This window comes from Thalassophryne amazonica, chromosome 12 (assembly GCF_902500255.1).
Source record: "Thalassophryne amazonica chromosome 12, fThaAma1.1, whole genome shotgun sequence".
In the NCBI taxonomy this organism is placed as follows: Eukaryota; Metazoa; Chordata; class Actinopteri; order Batrachoidiformes; family Batrachoididae; genus Thalassophryne; species Thalassophryne amazonica.
Genome location: NC_047114.1, coordinates 46,923,734 through 46,939,641, shown reverse-complemented (window position 1 = coordinate 46,939,641; position 15,908 = coordinate 46,923,734). Strand labels below are relative to the sequence as shown.

Here is a 15,908-nt window from a genome sequence, read left to right as displayed (position 1 = left end):
ACAGGTGTGAAATATGTCAAAAGCACAGGGTACAGAATCGTGAACCCATGTTACCAACTCCTGTTCCCGACCGCCCGTGGCAAAAAGTTGGCATGGATCTTTTTGAGTGGTCACAGAAACAATATTTGCTGATTATTGACTTCTTTTCTCGGTACACTGAGATAGCTGAACTGAAGCACACAACGGCAGAGGTCACTATTAAGGCTGTGAAAGAGGCCTTTGCAAGACACGGAGTTGCAGAGACTGTGGTGTCAGATAACGGGCCACAGTTTTCTTCAGACCAGTTCAGACAGTTTGCTAAGGAGTACCAGTTCACACATATCACGAGCAGCCCTAGATACCCCCAAGCTAATGGGGAGGCAGAGCGCGCTGTTCATACCATCAAAGATCTGTGGAGAAAGGACTGTGACTTCAGCAGGGCGCTGCTTGTCTACAGATCCACCCACTGGAACACGGGTTCTCACCGGCGCAGTTGCTCATGGGGAGACACCTGCGCAGCTCCCTTCCACAGTCTGCAGCCAAGTTGATGCCCAAGTGGCCCGACCTGAAGACTTTTCGGACGAAGGATGAGGAGGGGAGGGGTGAGCAGGCATGGCAATATAACCGGAGACACCGTGCCAGACCGCTCCCAGAATTGGAGACAGGACAGAAAGATAACTACTGAAGGAATCACTGGAACAGTAGTTAAACCTGCCAATGCTCCCAGATCTTATGAGGTAGAAACTGACAGGGGTTTTCTGAGGAGAAATAGGAGCCACCTCAGACCAGCTGGGACGTTTACCAGATCTGGAAGAGGTGTGAGACCTCCACAAAGGTTGGATATGTAAATCTGCTAATGGTATGCATACAGGCTTATAGAAATGTTCGATAGGCTGTAAAAGAGAACGTTTACCAGAAATGCAATTGTGTTCTATGTTACAAGTAGCTGTACGACAAAAGTATTTAAAATGTTTACAATGAAAGATGCTCCTCAGTTATGTTTTTGGCGAGCCATTTCGAGTCGTTTTCTCGAGACACCACTCGAGTGACTTTGTGTCAAAGGAACAGTTGGTGAGAGAGTGTCAGCAATGACATTTTGGCCATGTAGCATGTTTTTATGTATGTAATCCAGCATGCAGTTGCCTGAGTGTAGAGGACCCCAGCAGCTGGAGAAGGCTAAGGGCACGTCCAGGTTTCACTTGGCTGTGGCAGACTTTTGGTTATTGATCTCTGCTGCCTCGGTAGGCTGCACAGAAAGTCAAGCAATTAGTGTCTTCTGTCATTTTCTTTGAAATGGAATGCATTGGGCACAGAGGGTTGAGGCGTTAAGCAGATCTAAGTGTCACCTGCATTGTGTTTGACACTCAGTCCTGCATTGGACTCATGATGGACATGGGAGACAGACACTCTAACAAAGAGGATAAGTACTTTTTAGCCCATGTGGTCATCAAAGGTCATCATGTCCATATTAACTTGGCACAATGTAAAGTTTTAGTGGGAAGACCAAAAAGGACAACAAATAAAATGATTTATTTGTTTGTACAGACAGTGAAGTGGACCTTTTTTCACTCTAGCTCAGCAGGACCTGAACGAAAAAAATAAAAAATAAATCACACTGCAGCCCCTGAATACAGTGAACTGACACAATATTATTCCATGGTGCATTTTTTTTTTAACATGGTGCATTTTTTTATTTGCATATTCATGCATTCATGATTGCATCAGATGTTTAAGATATTCCATAAATATTTTGCCTCATATAAAAATGCTGCTCCTTTAGAAGGTCTTGCAAGTATCAATTTCAGAATGAGTTTTCAATACCACTGGGAGGATGAGATAAACATATGATTTTGGATTATTTCTTTAAAAACAAGAAAACACACACTTGTAACTCAAGGATTTTGTCCCCCCCATTTCACACACTGTCACCAACTGTTTGGACTTAATGGTTGCAGAAATCTGACTTTGCATTTAAACCCATTCCACTTTTTACATTTCCTTGTCAGCTTTTTGTCACGCTAACATGGTTTGTCTTAATTAGGCTTTCAGGAACACTTGGTGTCACTGAACACTCAGCTTCAGCAAGCAACAAACCGCAACAGGCAATTGGGTGAGTTTTCATCTCTCTCAGAATGCAGCTAACATGACTGCAGGACTCGTATTAATACAATAACATGCTTTTGGAGGGCGGTATGCATTTTCAGAGTCCCTCTGTCCATGCCCAGGTGCCCAAAATGACAGATATTCGTCCAAGTTAGACAATATACCGCACGACAACTGCATGTTATTTGCATTATTATCACTTACTGAGATACACAACACGTGGAATCACATTAACAATATTTAATGTAATTTCAAAATGCACGACACCCAGCAAACATGCATAAAAAGTTGGCTCACTTTAACTTTTGTCATGTTGGCTGGTACTGCGCTGCTCTCCAAATTCACCAGGGCGCCCTCATCAAGCTGGCTGCTTTGGCTGCTGTTCATTGTCGTACTATCCATGATAAAATCATCCGGAATATCCATATTGGGACCAACACACACTTCTCGCCTTTTCATGTTATCGTCTGCGGACAGTTCTTGGGTTGCGCATGCTATGATGTCATCACTTTATGCACAGCGAGCGGGTATTGGGATACCCACCCGTTACTGTGGGCAGGTATGGACAGGTAGTGTAAATGTAAATCTATGCTACAGGCCCAACAACACCTCAGTAAATGATAATAATGGTCAACATTAGTCCTCATTCAAGAACCACTGCTACTAAAACATTCCTGAGACCAGTTCCAGAGCTGGTGATCATCGTCCTGTCTGTTCCACCTTTGACACTTTCCTCAATAATTTCACATCATAAGCGAACTTCAATATTGAGCAAGCCATGCCCACATCCATGTCATTCATGTAGATGAGGAAGAGTTTGACTAAGAACTGAACCATAACATTTTTTGAATCTGGTGTGACGTTTGTATGAGCCCATCTTACTGAAAAAAAAGTATGACGAAATTTCCCCAAAAAAATTCTTGCATGAATGTTTTGTAGCCACTATTTACAGATAAATATGGTTAGGATTCTGTGTAAACATCCTGAAATATCAAAGTCCTTCAATTCTACAACTATGCATGTGGCAATGTCTTTCCTATAATTCTAGTTAAGGTGGCTAAGCAGCAGCGCCTTTCCATTCAGTGTATTTCTTTAAAAAACACATTTATTTGTTTGTTTGTTTATTTATTTAAAATATATATTCCTTCAGTGTTTTGGGAGCAAATTTGTCTGTAAATGGTATGTACAACCCCAATTCCAATGAAGTTGGGACATTGTGTAAAATGTTAATAAAAACTGAATACAATGATTTGCAAATCCTCTTCAACCTATATTCAATTGAATACACCACAAAGACAAGATATTTAATGTTCAAACTGATAAACTTTATTGTTTTTGTGCAAGTATTTGCTCATTTTGAAATGGATGCCTGCAACACGTTTCAAAAACCTGGGACAGTGGTATGTTTACCACTGTGTTACATCACCTTTCCTTCTAATAACACTCAATAAGTGTTTGGGAACTGAGGACACTAATTGTTGCAGCTTTGTAGGCAGAATTCTTTCCCATTCTTGCTTGATGTACGACTTCTGTCGTTCAACTGTCCGGGGTCTCCGTTGTATTTTGCGCTTCATAATGTGCCACACATTTCAATGGGCGACAGGTCTGGACTGCAGGCAGGCCAGTCTAGCACCCGCACTCTTTTACTATGAAGCCACGCTGTTGTAACACGTGCAGAATGTGACTTGGCATTGTCTTGCTGAAATAAGCAGGGACGTCCCTGAAAAAGACGTTGCTTGGATGGCAGCATGTGTTGCTCCAAAACCTGGATGTACCTTTCAGCATTGATGGTGCCATCACAGATGTGTAAGATGTCATTCATGCCACACCCCCATACCATCACAGATGCTGGCTTTTGAACATTGTGCTGGTAACAATCTGGATGGTCTTTTTCCTCTTTTGTCCGGAGGACACGACGTCCATGATTTCCAAAAACATTTTGAAATGTGGGCTCAGCAGACCACAGCACACTTTTCCACTTTGCGTCTGTCCATTTCAAATGAGCTCGGGCCCAGAAAAGGCGGTGCCATTTCTAGATGTTGTTGATGTATGGCTTTCTCTTTGCATGGTGGGAGTTTTAACTTACGCTTGCAGATGTAGCAGTGAACTGTGTTAACTGACAATGGTTTTCTGAAGTGTTCCTGAGCGCACGCAGTAAGATCCTTTACACAATGATATCTGATTTTAATGCAGTGCCGCCTGAGGGAATCGAAGGTCACGGGCATTCAATGTTGGTTTTCGGCCTTGCCACTTACGTGTAGAAAGTTCTCCAGATTTTCAGAATTTTCTAATTATATGATGTACTGTAGATGATGGAATCCCTAAATTCCTTCCAATTGAATGTTGAGAAACATTATTCTTAAACTGCTGGACTATTTTTTTTTCATGCATTTGTTCACAAAGTGGTGATCCTCACCCCATCTTTGCTTGTGAACGCCTGAGCTTTTTGGGGATGCTCCTTTTATACCCAATCATGACACTCACATGACAGTGCTGTCAGAAGGAAAGGTGATGTAACACAGTGGCAAACATACCACTGTCCCAGCTTTTTTGTAACGTGTTGCAGGCATGTATTTCAAAATGAGCAAATAATTTGCACAAAAGCAATAAGATTTATCAGTTTGAACATTAAATATCTTGTCTTTGTGGTGTATTCAGTTGAATATAGGTTGAAGAGGATTTGTGAATCATTGTATTCTGTTTTTATTTACATTTCATTACATTTCATTTTCATCAGAAAATAAGAACAACCCCAGGTTTCTTTTCAGCACTGTAGCCAGGCTGACAAAGAGTCAGAGCTCTATTGAGCTGAGTATTCCATTAACTTTAACTAGTAATGACTTCATGACTTTCTTTGCTAACAAAATTTTGACTATTAGAGAAAAAATTACTCATAACCATCCCAAAGATGTATCGTTATCTTTGGCTGCTTTCAGTGATGCCGGTATTTGGTTAGACTCTTCTCTCCGATTGTTCTGTCTGAGTTATTTCATTAGTTACTTCATCCAAACCATCAACATGTCTATTAGACCCCATTCCTACCAGGCTGCTCAAGGAAGTCCTACCATGATTTAATGCTTCAATCTTAAATATGATCAATCTATCTTTGTTAGTTGGCTATGTACCACAGGCTTTTAAGGTGGCAGTAATTAAACCATTACTTAAAAAGCCATCACTTGACCCAGCTATCTTAGCTAATTATAGGCCAATCTCCAACCTTCCTTTTCTCTCAAAGATTCTTGAGAGGGTAGTTGTAAAACAGCTAACTGATCATCTGCAGAGGAATGGTCTATTTGAAGAGTTTCAGTCAGGTTTTAGAATTCATCATAGTACAGAAACAGCATTAGTGAAGGTTACAAATGATCTTCTTATGGCTTCGGACAGTGGACTCATCTCTGTGCTTGTTCTGTTAGACCTCAGTGCTGCTTTTGATACTGTTGACCATAAAATTTTATTACAGAGATTAGAGCATGTCATAGGTATTAAAGGCACTGCGCTGCGGTGGTTTGAATCATATTTGTCTAATAGATTACAGTTTGTTCATGTAAATGGGGAATCTTCTTCACAGACTAAAGTTGATTATGGAGTTCCACAAGGTTCTGTGCTAGGACCAATTTTATTCACTTTATACATGCTTCCCTTAGGCAGTATTATTAGACGGTATTGCTTAAATTTTCATTGTTACGCAGATGATACCCAGCTTTATCTATCCATGAAGCCAGAGGACACACATCAATTAGCTAAACTGCAGGATTGTCTTACAGACATAAAGACATGGATGACCTCTAATTTCCTGCTTTAAACTCAGATAAAACTGAAGTTATTGTACTTGGCCCCACAAATCTTAGAAGCATGGTGTCTAACCAGATCTTTACTCTGGATGGCATTTCCCTGACCTCTAGTAATACTGTGAGAAATCTTGGAGTCATTTTTGATCAGGATATGTCATTCAAAGCGCATATTAAACAAATATGTAGGACTGCCTTTTTGCATTTACGCAATATCTCTAAAATCAGAAAGGTCTTGTCTCAGAGTGATGCTGAAAAACTAATTCATGCATTTATTTCCTCTAGGCTGGACTATTGTAATTCATTATTATCAGGTTGTCCTAAAAGTTCCCTAAAAAGCCTTCAGTTAATTCAAAATGCTGCAGCTAGAGTACTGACGGGGACTAGCAGGAGAGAGCATATCTCACCCCTGTTGGCCTCTCTTCATTGGCTTCCTGTTAATTCTAGAATAGAATTTAAAATTCTTCTTCTTACTTATAAGGTTTTGAATAATCAGGTCCCATCTTATCTTAGGGACCTTGTAGTACCATATTACCCCATTAGAGCGCTTCGCTCTCAGACTGCAGGCTTACTTGTAGTTCCTAGGGTTTGTAAGAGTAGAATGGGAGGCAGAGCCTTCAGCTTTCAGGCTCCTCTCCTGTGGAACCAGCTCCCAATTCAGATCAGGGAGACAGATACCCTCTCTACTTTTAAGATTAGGCTTAAAACTTTCCTTTTCGCTAAGGCTTATAGTTAGGGCTGGATCAGGTGACCCTGGACCATCCCTTGGTTATGCTGCTTTAGACGTAGACTGTGGGGGGGTTCCCATGATGCACTGTTTCTTTCTCTTTTTGCTCTGTATGCATCACTCTGCATTTAATCATTAGTGATCGATCTCTGCCCCCCTCCACAGCATGTCTTTTTCCTGGTTCTTTCCCTCAGCCCCAACCAGTCTCAGCAGAAGACTGCCCCTCCCTGAGCCTGGTTCTGCTGGAGGTTTCTTCCTGTTAAAAGGGAGTTTTTCCTTCCCACTGTAGCCAAGTGCTTGCTCACAGGGGGTCGTTTTGACCGTTGGGGTTTTTCATAATTATTGTATGGCCTTGCCTTACAATATAAAGCGCCTTGGGGCAACTGTTTGTTGTGATTTGGCGCTATATAAAAAAAAGTTGATTGATTGATTGATTGACATTTTACACAACGTCCCAACTTAATTAGAATTGGGGTTGTAGACATGTCAGTAATTTCTACAGTAATTTACCTCATTCCGCACATTAAAATACTGTACTTTTGAATGAAAGTAACTTACTGGCAACACTGCAAAGGTACTGTGCATTCAGAAAGTATTCACAAGGTTTCATTGTTTCCACATATTATTCAGATATTTAATAAATCCATTTTCTCCTCAAAATTCTACTCACAACCTCCCATAATAACAACATGATTTTTTTTTTGTAAATGTATTTAAAAAAAACAAAGAAATCACGTGTACGTAAGTATTCACACCCTTTGCTCAGTCCTTTTTGATGCACCTTTGGCAGCAATTCCAGCCTCAGGTATTCTTGAATATGTCACAAGCTTGGTGCACCAAGCTTGTCAGCGCACAGCCATTTTCAGATCTCTCCAGAGATGTTCAATCGAGTTCAGGTCTGGGCTCTAGCTGAGCCACTCAAGGACATTCACAGAGTTGTCCTGAAACCACTCCTTTGATATCTTGGCTGTGTGTTTAGGGTCATTGTCCTGCTGAAAGATGAACCCTCGCCCCAGTCTGAGGTCAAGAGCGCTCTGGAGCAGGTTTTCATCCAGGATGTCTCTGTACATTGCTGCATTCATCTTTCCCTCAATCCTGACTAGTCTCCCAGTTCCTGCTGCTGAAAAATATCCCCAAGGAATGATGCTGCCACCACCATGCTTCACTGTAGGGATGCTATTGGCTAGGTGATAAGCAGCGCCTGATTTCCTCCAAACATGATGACTGTCATTCATGTCAGAGAGTTCAATCTTTGTTTTGTCATACCAGAGAAATTTGTTTCTCATGGTCTGAGAGTCCTTCAGGTGTCTTTTGGTAAACTCCATGTGGGCTGCTATGTGCCTTTCACTAAAGAGTGGCTTCTGTCTGGCCACTCAACCATACAGGCCTGATTTGTGGATTGCTGCAGAGATGGTTGTCCTTCTGGAAGGTTCTCCTTGCTCCACAGATGAATGTTGCTGGAGCTCTGACAAAGTGAGCATCGTTCTTGGTATTGACTAAGGCAGTTCTACCCAGATTGCTCAGTTTAGACAGGTGGCTAGCTCCAAGAAGAGTCTTGGTGGATCCAAACTTCTTCTGTTTACAGATGTTGGAGGCCACTGTGCTCATTGGGACCTTCAAAGCAGCAGAAATGTTTCTGTACCCTTCCTCAGATTTGTGCCTCAAGACAATCCAGTCTAAAATGTCTACAGACAATTCCTTTGACTTCATGCTTGGTTTGTCCTCTGACATACACTGTCAACTGTGGGACCTTATACGTAGACAGGTGTGTCCCTTTCCAAATCATGTCCAATCAACTGAATCTACCCCAGATGGTCCAATTAAGCTATAGAAACATCTTAAGGATGATCAGTGGAAACAGGATGCACCTGAGCTGAATTTTGAGCTTTTGAATACTTATGTACACGTGATTTCTTAGTTTAAAATTTTTAATAAATTTGCAAAAACCTTAAAATAACTTTTTCACATTGTCATTATGGGGTATTGTGTGTAGAATTTTGAGGGGAAAAAAAAAGAATTTCATCCATTTTGGATTAAGGCTGAAACATAAAAAATGTGGAAAAAAGTGTAGCACTGTGAACACTTTCAGGACGCACTGTACATTAAGTGACTCTATTAAAAGATGATCTAAATAATTTTGTGAGGGACTTCTTTGACAGACAATGATGCCCTGCGACTCAGGACTGAGGTCAGACAGTTGAATCTGAAGCTAAGCACGTGCAGCGCAACAGCTTTAGTTACAACCAGCTGTAAGTCCTTTCATTATAAATCCTGTAACAAATATATTGTACATCTCAAATGACAAACCCAAAAATGTGTGCCTCTGACTCCTTTATTCACAGGTTATCAAACCCAGTTGCGCAAGAAAATGAAGCAGCTGCTTTCCACTCATGACAGTAACTCATTCCTGAGTAAGCAAAACTTTATATATTTCACCCTCTCTTGAGTGTTGGCTTATTACCTCTGCCAACGAAGTTGGGCAGAGGTTATGTTTTTCGCCTCTGTTTGTGTGTCTGTTTGTTTGTGAAAAGCCTGGAGCCCACAATTGTTCATATATCATTATGAAATTTTTACTGAGGATTCATATCCTGATGGACAACAACTGATTCAACTTTCAAGGTCATAGGTCAAAGATCAAAGTCAGGACAAATTTTGAAAAATTGGAAAAATCCATATCTTTAACATTGAATGAATTTTCCAAAATTCATATTTGAGATCATATTTCATATTTGAGATCTTTATATAGGATGGTATCCTTTATCAACTGACAAAGTTTGAGCCAGGTCTGATCCAGATTGCAAAGTTTGTGGCTATTTAATTTAAACATTTTAATTTAAAAAAATAATAACAAAAAAATTTAAATTTAAATGCCCCAATCACTCTCATATTTGAAAGAGAGGAGTAGACTGGCACTCACTTTCACCTGAAAAAGTTTGATCTGGATCTGATCTGAACTGTGGATTTTGTGGGTGTTTCAATTTAATATTGAAAAGATCATTTGGTGTACATTTTACATTATATCTCAATCAAAAGTGCCTCAATCAGAAAGTCACTTCTAACAGGACTTTGACCTTGAAAAACATTTTCAATTGGAAATTAGTGTTGGTGGAGGTTTGCACTCTATGAGCGCGGTGCTCTAGTTTTATCATGTAACAATTCACTGTTAGGTAACCTTTAAAATAAAAAGTATATTTATTACAGTTCTACAGATCATCGCACTGACCAACGAGGTGAACTCACTGCAGAAGAAGCTCAAACAGGCAACTAATTTGATGAACATCAGTGGTGAGTGTGTATTCCGACTTCACATGAAGAGCATCATAAGCATCAGCTGACAATCTTACTTTGAAATGTACCATACCTAACAGAGCTGCAGATACAGCTGGAGGAGCGAAACAGGGAGCTAAAGGTTAAGACGCTGCAGCTTGAAAGGAGCCACAAGAACTCAGACCTCAGTAAAAAAAATTTTAGCAATCGAAGGACATTTGTAGTAAAACTGGGCTGTGAAGGTCACTATATTGCATTAATTTCTGACACGTTTGTATACAGTTCTTCAGATCATCACACTGCAAAATGAGATTTGGGATGCAGTACAAGCTGGCTTCAGTAAAGAAACATCACATCCTCCCATGAAAATTGTGGGTAAGTTGTCAGCTTGGTTAAACTCCTTCTATGCTGATGTTCAAAGTGCAGTGGTTATATTTTCAGCAGATAAAACCATGGAATGCAGCACCATGAGAATTAGCAGTCTGTTTGATAAATGTGGAAAGAAGCAGATTAACTGGTGGTCAGGATACACAAGGAAGTCAGTCTGTGAGGTAGGTATATCCATGAAAGAATGAACAAACCAGTTAACCAGGAACATAGGCAGAGGGTCAAAACACAAAGAGCAATCATACCATACAGGAAATCTGAAAAATGGCAGGCTAAACTCGAAGAACACAAGGACATGGAGTGCATCAACTGAAGATAAAATGCAGGAAATAAATGTGAGAGAGCAGACATAGAAGTTAGACAACCTGACACTGGAGTGAAGGAGGAAATGAGCGTGCACTTGAAATTGGAAGCCTGTGCCTGTGAAACAGGAAGTAAAATCAAGGAAACATACAAAGACCTGCCATATCAAAATAAAAGCACCACAGAGGCAAATTCACTGGGAGAAAAGGTAAGTAAGTCCCTTCAGCTGCTCCATTGTTGCACTCGGGGACGCCACAGCAGAGTCAGGGTGGATCTGCATGTTGAATTGGCACAAGTTTTACGTCGGCTGCTCTTCCTGACACAGCTCCACATTACATGGAGAAATGTGGCAAGGTGGGATTTGAACCGGGAACCTTCTGTACTGAAACCAAGTGCACTGACCACTTGTCCACCACAACCTGCTCACTGGGAGAAAAGGTAAACACAGATAACAGAACAGAAAATGAGAGTACGAATGAAAACATAAAACCCACAAAAGCTGAAAAAAGACACCAGAGATATGATCAAAAACATGAAACATGACACAAGGCACTCTCTGTTACCTGGTGCCAAGTAGCCACAGTGCATCTCAAGTGTCATATCTACTTTCCAACGCATGCACTTGTCATTTACAAACAGTGCACGTTCTTTCTGTCACAAGTATGCGTGCACTCTTTGTCCATGCATAGGTATATTGAATGAATACCAAACCTGGTATTAATTGAACATGAATGTGTATGATCAGGGTCAGTGATTTATTAAAAACAATATCGTAGCAGTTTGTTGCTGTTGATTGGTCATTTGAAATGTATGTAGAAAGGAAGTCATTAATTCTTTTCATAATTTAACTCTTTTTATTGCTAAGAATACTGTTAATGTACTGTAGAGCTGAAACAACTAATCGAGTTAATCGATTGAAATCGATTATTAAAATAGTTGTCAACTAATTTAGTCATCAGTTAGTTGCTAAATAACTTTGTTTTACCGCAAATGTTTCATTTCTTCCATATAATCAACCGAGCTTTGCTTTGAATCTTGAACCATTGAAGGAGTGCTTCGAGCTGCTGCTTCGCTGGTTTCGTTTTATTTCACTATCTTAATTTTTCCCCACTAAAACCCTAAAGAACATATGTCTGTGAGGAATATTTACCTTTTTATGTTAAACTGACCTGTTATGGTCTTCTGAAACAGATAGATGTATTTTATGCTAACGCCGATGCTAATGCATTAGCATGTCTATGGCATTTTCAATGTTAAAGTTAGCATTAAGCTGCTGGCATTTCAGCATGTTTGTGCATTTGTTTTCTGTATAATAATTAATGGCTCAGCGTTTGTTGTGGTAAAAGAGTCAAATGTATTACAAATTATCCATCCATCGATTTCTTCCGCTTTATCCGGAGTCGGGTCGCGGTGGCAGCAGCTCAAGCAAAGCTGCCCAGACCTCCCGATCCACACACACCTCCCCCAGCTCCTCTGGGGGAACCCCAAGGTGTTCCCAAGCCAGCCAAGAGATGTAGTCCCTCCAGCGTGTCCTGGGTCTTCCCCGGGGCCTCCTCCCAATGAGACGTGCCCGGAACACCTCTCCAGCGAGGCGTCCAGGGGGTATCCGGAAAAGATGCCCGAGCCACCTCAACTGACTCCTTTTGACATGGAGGAGCAGTGGCTCGACTCCGAGCTCCTCCCGAGTGACCGAGCTCCTCACCCTATCTCTAAGGGAGCACCCAGCCACCCTACGGAGGAAACTCATCTCGGCCGCTTGTACTCGCGATCTCGTTCTTTCGGTCATGAGCCAAATCTCATGACCATAGGTGAGGATCGGAACGTAGATCGATCGGTAAATCGAGAGCTTTGCCCCCCTACTCAGCTCTCTCTTCACCACGACAGTCCAATACAGCGACCGCATCACTGCAGATGCTGCACCGATCCGTCTATCGATCTCACGCTCCATCCGTCCCTCACTCGTGAACAAGACCCCGAGATACTTAAACTCCTCCACTTGAGGCAAGGACACTCCACCGATCTGAAGAGTGCAAAGCACCTTTTTCCAGTCGAGAACCATGGCCTCGGATTTGGAGGTGCTGATTTTCATCCCGGACGCCTCACACTCGGCTGCAAACTGCCCCAGTGCACGCTGAAGGTCCTGATTTGACGAAGCCAACAGAACCACATTGTCCACAAACAGCAGAGATGAGATTCTGTGTTTCCTAAACCAGACCCCCTCTACACCCTGGCTGCACCTAGAAATTCTGTCCATAAAAACAATGAACAGAACCGGTGACAAAGGGCAGCCCTGGCGGAGGCCAACGTGCACTGGAAACAGTTTTGACTTACTACCGGCAATGCGAACCAAGCTCCTGCTGCGGTCGTACAGGGACCGAATAGCCCTTAGCAAAGGACCCTGGACCCCGGAGGTGATGGTCTAGTGGTTAAGGTGTTGGGCTTGAGTCCACAAGATCATGGGTTCAAATCCCCACCTGACTGGAAAATCACTAAGGGCCCTTGATCAAGGCCTTTAATCCCCTATTGCTCCCGGTGTGTAGTGAGCGCCTTGTATAGCAGCACCCTGACATCGGGGTGAATGTGAGGCATAATTGTAAAGCGCTTTGAGCATCTGATGCAGATGGAAAAGCGCTATATAAATGCAGTCCATTTACCATTACCCCGTACTCCCGGAGCACTCCCCACAGGGTGCCCCGAGGGACACGGTCGAACGCCTTCTCCAGATCCACAAAACACATGTGGACTGATTGGGCGAACTCCCATGAACCCTTGAGCACCCGATGGAGCGTGTATAGCTGGTCCAGTGTGCCGCGACCAGGACAAAAACCACACTGCTCCTCCTGAATCCGAGGTTTGACCATCGGTCGAATTCTCCTCTCCAGTACTCTAGAATAGACCTTACCGGGGAGGCTGAGGAGTGTGATCCCCCTATAGTTGGAACACACCCTCCGGTCCCCCTTCTTAAACAGAGGGACCACCACCCCGGTCTGCCAATCCACAGGCACTGTCCCCAATCACCATGCGATGTTGCAGAGGCGTGTCAGCCAAGACAGTCCCACAACATCCAGAGACTTAAGGTACTCAGGATGGATTTCATCCACCTCAGGAGCCTTGCCACCGAGGAGCTTTCTAACCACCTCGGTGACTTCGGCCTGGGTAATGGATGAGTCCGCCTCCGAGTCCCCAGTCTCTGCTTCCTCTTCGGAAGACGTGACGATGGGATTGAGGAGATCCTCGAAGTACTCCTTCCACCGCCCAACAACATCCCCAGTCAGGGTCAACAGCTCCCCACCTGCACCGTAAACAGTGCTGGTGGAGAGCTGCTTCCTCCTCCTGAGGCATCAGACGGTTTGCCAGAATCTCTTCGAGGCTGACCGATAGTCCTCCTCCATAGCCTCCCCGAACTCCTCCCAGACCCGAGTTTTTGCCTCTGCGACCGCACAGGCTGTGGCACGCTTGGCCTGCTGGTACCTGTCAGCTGCCTCTGGGGTCCCACCTACCAACAAAGATAAGTAGGACTCCTTCTTCAGCTTGACGACATCCCTTACTTTAGGTGTCCACCACCGGGTTCAGGGATTGCCGCCGTGACAGGCACCAGAGACCTTGCGACCACAGCTACGAGCGGCCGCATCAACAATGGAGGTGGAGAACATGGTCCACTCGGACTCCATGTCTCCAACCTTCCCCGGGATCTGGGAGAAGCTCTCGTGGAGGTGGGAGTTGAAGACCTCGCTGACAGAGGGTTCCGCCAGTCGTTCCTAGCAGACCCTCACGATACGTTTGGGCCTGCCAGGTCTGACCAGCTTCCTCCCCTCCCAGCGGATCCAACTCACCACCAGGTGGTGATCGGTCAACAGCTCTGCCCCTCTCTTCACTCGAGTGTCTGAGACACGTGGCCGAAGGTCAGATGATACGACTACAAAGTCGATCATCAACCTCCGGCTCAGGGTGTCCTGGTGCCACGTGCACTTATGGACATCCTTGTGCTCGAACATGGTGTTTGTGATGGACAAACTGTGACTAGCACAGAAGTCCAACAACTGAACACCACTTGGGTACAGATCGGGGAGGCCGTGCTTCCCGATCACCCCCCTCCAGGTCTCACTGTTGCCGCCCAGGTGGGCGTTGAAATCCCCCAAGGAGAACAATGGAGTCCCCAGTCAGAGCGCTATCTAGTACCCATCCCAGGGACTCCAGGAAGGTTGGGTACTCTGCACTGCTGCTCGGCCCATAGGCCGAGACAATGGTGAGAGACCTGTCCCCGACCCGAAGGCATAGGGACGCGACCCTCTCATTCACCGGAGTGAACTCCAACACATGGCGACTGAGCTGGGGAGCAATAAGCAATGCGACCCCAGCTCTCCGCCTCTCCCCGTGGGCAACGCCAGAAAAATGAAGCGTCCAGCCCCTCTCCAGGAGTTGGGTACCAGAGCCCAAGCTGTGCGTGGAGGTGAGCCCGACTATCTCTATTCGGTATCTCTCAACCTCCCGCACAAGCTCAGGCTCCTTTCCCCCTAGCGAGGTGACATTCCACGTCCCAACAGCCAGGGGTTGTGAGCATGGACCGGGCCGCCGGGCCACCCGCCCTCGACCGCCACCCAATCCTCTCTGCACCCGACCCCCATGGCCCCCTCTGCAGGTGGTGAACCCACAGGAGGCAGGCCACATCGCTCTTTCGGGCTGAGCCCGGCCGGGCCCCATGGGCTAAGGCCCGACCACCAGGCGCTCGCGCGTGAGCCCCAACCCCAGGCCTGGCTCCAGGGTGGGGCCCCGGCTCCGCCATACCGGGCGACGTCTCGGTCCTTGATTTTTTACTGGTCATGGAGGTTCTGAACTGCCCTTAGTCTGTCCCGTCACCTAGGACCTGTTTGCCTTGGGAGACCCTACAGGGAGCACAAAGCCCCCGACAACATAGCTCCTAGGATCATCCGGGTACGCAAACTCCCCCACCACGATAAGGTGGCAGCTAGAGGGGGAGATATTTTTAATTTATTTTTATTTCTATATTAATAATAATAGCAACAATAATAATAGTAATAATAACTAATAATGCTACAACACAATTTTAGAGAAAGAGACATGAGTAACATGTGTCATTGTGAAATGACCACAAGTTATACAGAGAATGTTGCACATATAATGAGTCAGGCTATAGTTTTTGATTTAGGTTTTATGGTTAACTGGTTATGCTAATTGCTCATTTGCAGCAACAAAAATACCTATTTTTTTTACCATATATTTTATAACATTTATATGTTTCAGTGTTGTTTTATGGCAACTCAACACTTTGATAAAGCAATGCCATTTGAAATAATTATTTTTTTTCTTTATTATAAACTGTTTCATTCTTTATT

The 15,908-nt window shown here is 43.8% G+C and overlaps 1 protein-coding gene across 1 annotated transcript in view; it reads left to right on the top strand.

Moving 5' to 3' along the window:
* Positions 1–15,908, top strand: part of si:ch211-14a17.10 (golgin subfamily A member 3) — a 46,371-nt gene that overhangs the window by 3,027 nt on the left and 27,436 nt on the right. The window contains exons 4-9 of the mRNA XM_034182571.1: positions 166–456; positions 8,757–8,846; positions 8,940–9,008; positions 9,799–9,882; positions 9,966–10,052; positions 10,147–10,239. Coding sequence (XP_034038462.1) covers positions 166–456; positions 8,757–8,846; positions 8,940–9,008; positions 9,799–9,882; positions 9,966–10,052; positions 10,147–10,239 — 714 coding nt within the window. The remainder of the gene's footprint in view (positions 1–165; positions 457–8,756; positions 8,847–8,939; positions 9,009–9,798; positions 9,883–9,965; positions 10,053–10,146; positions 10,240–15,908) is intronic.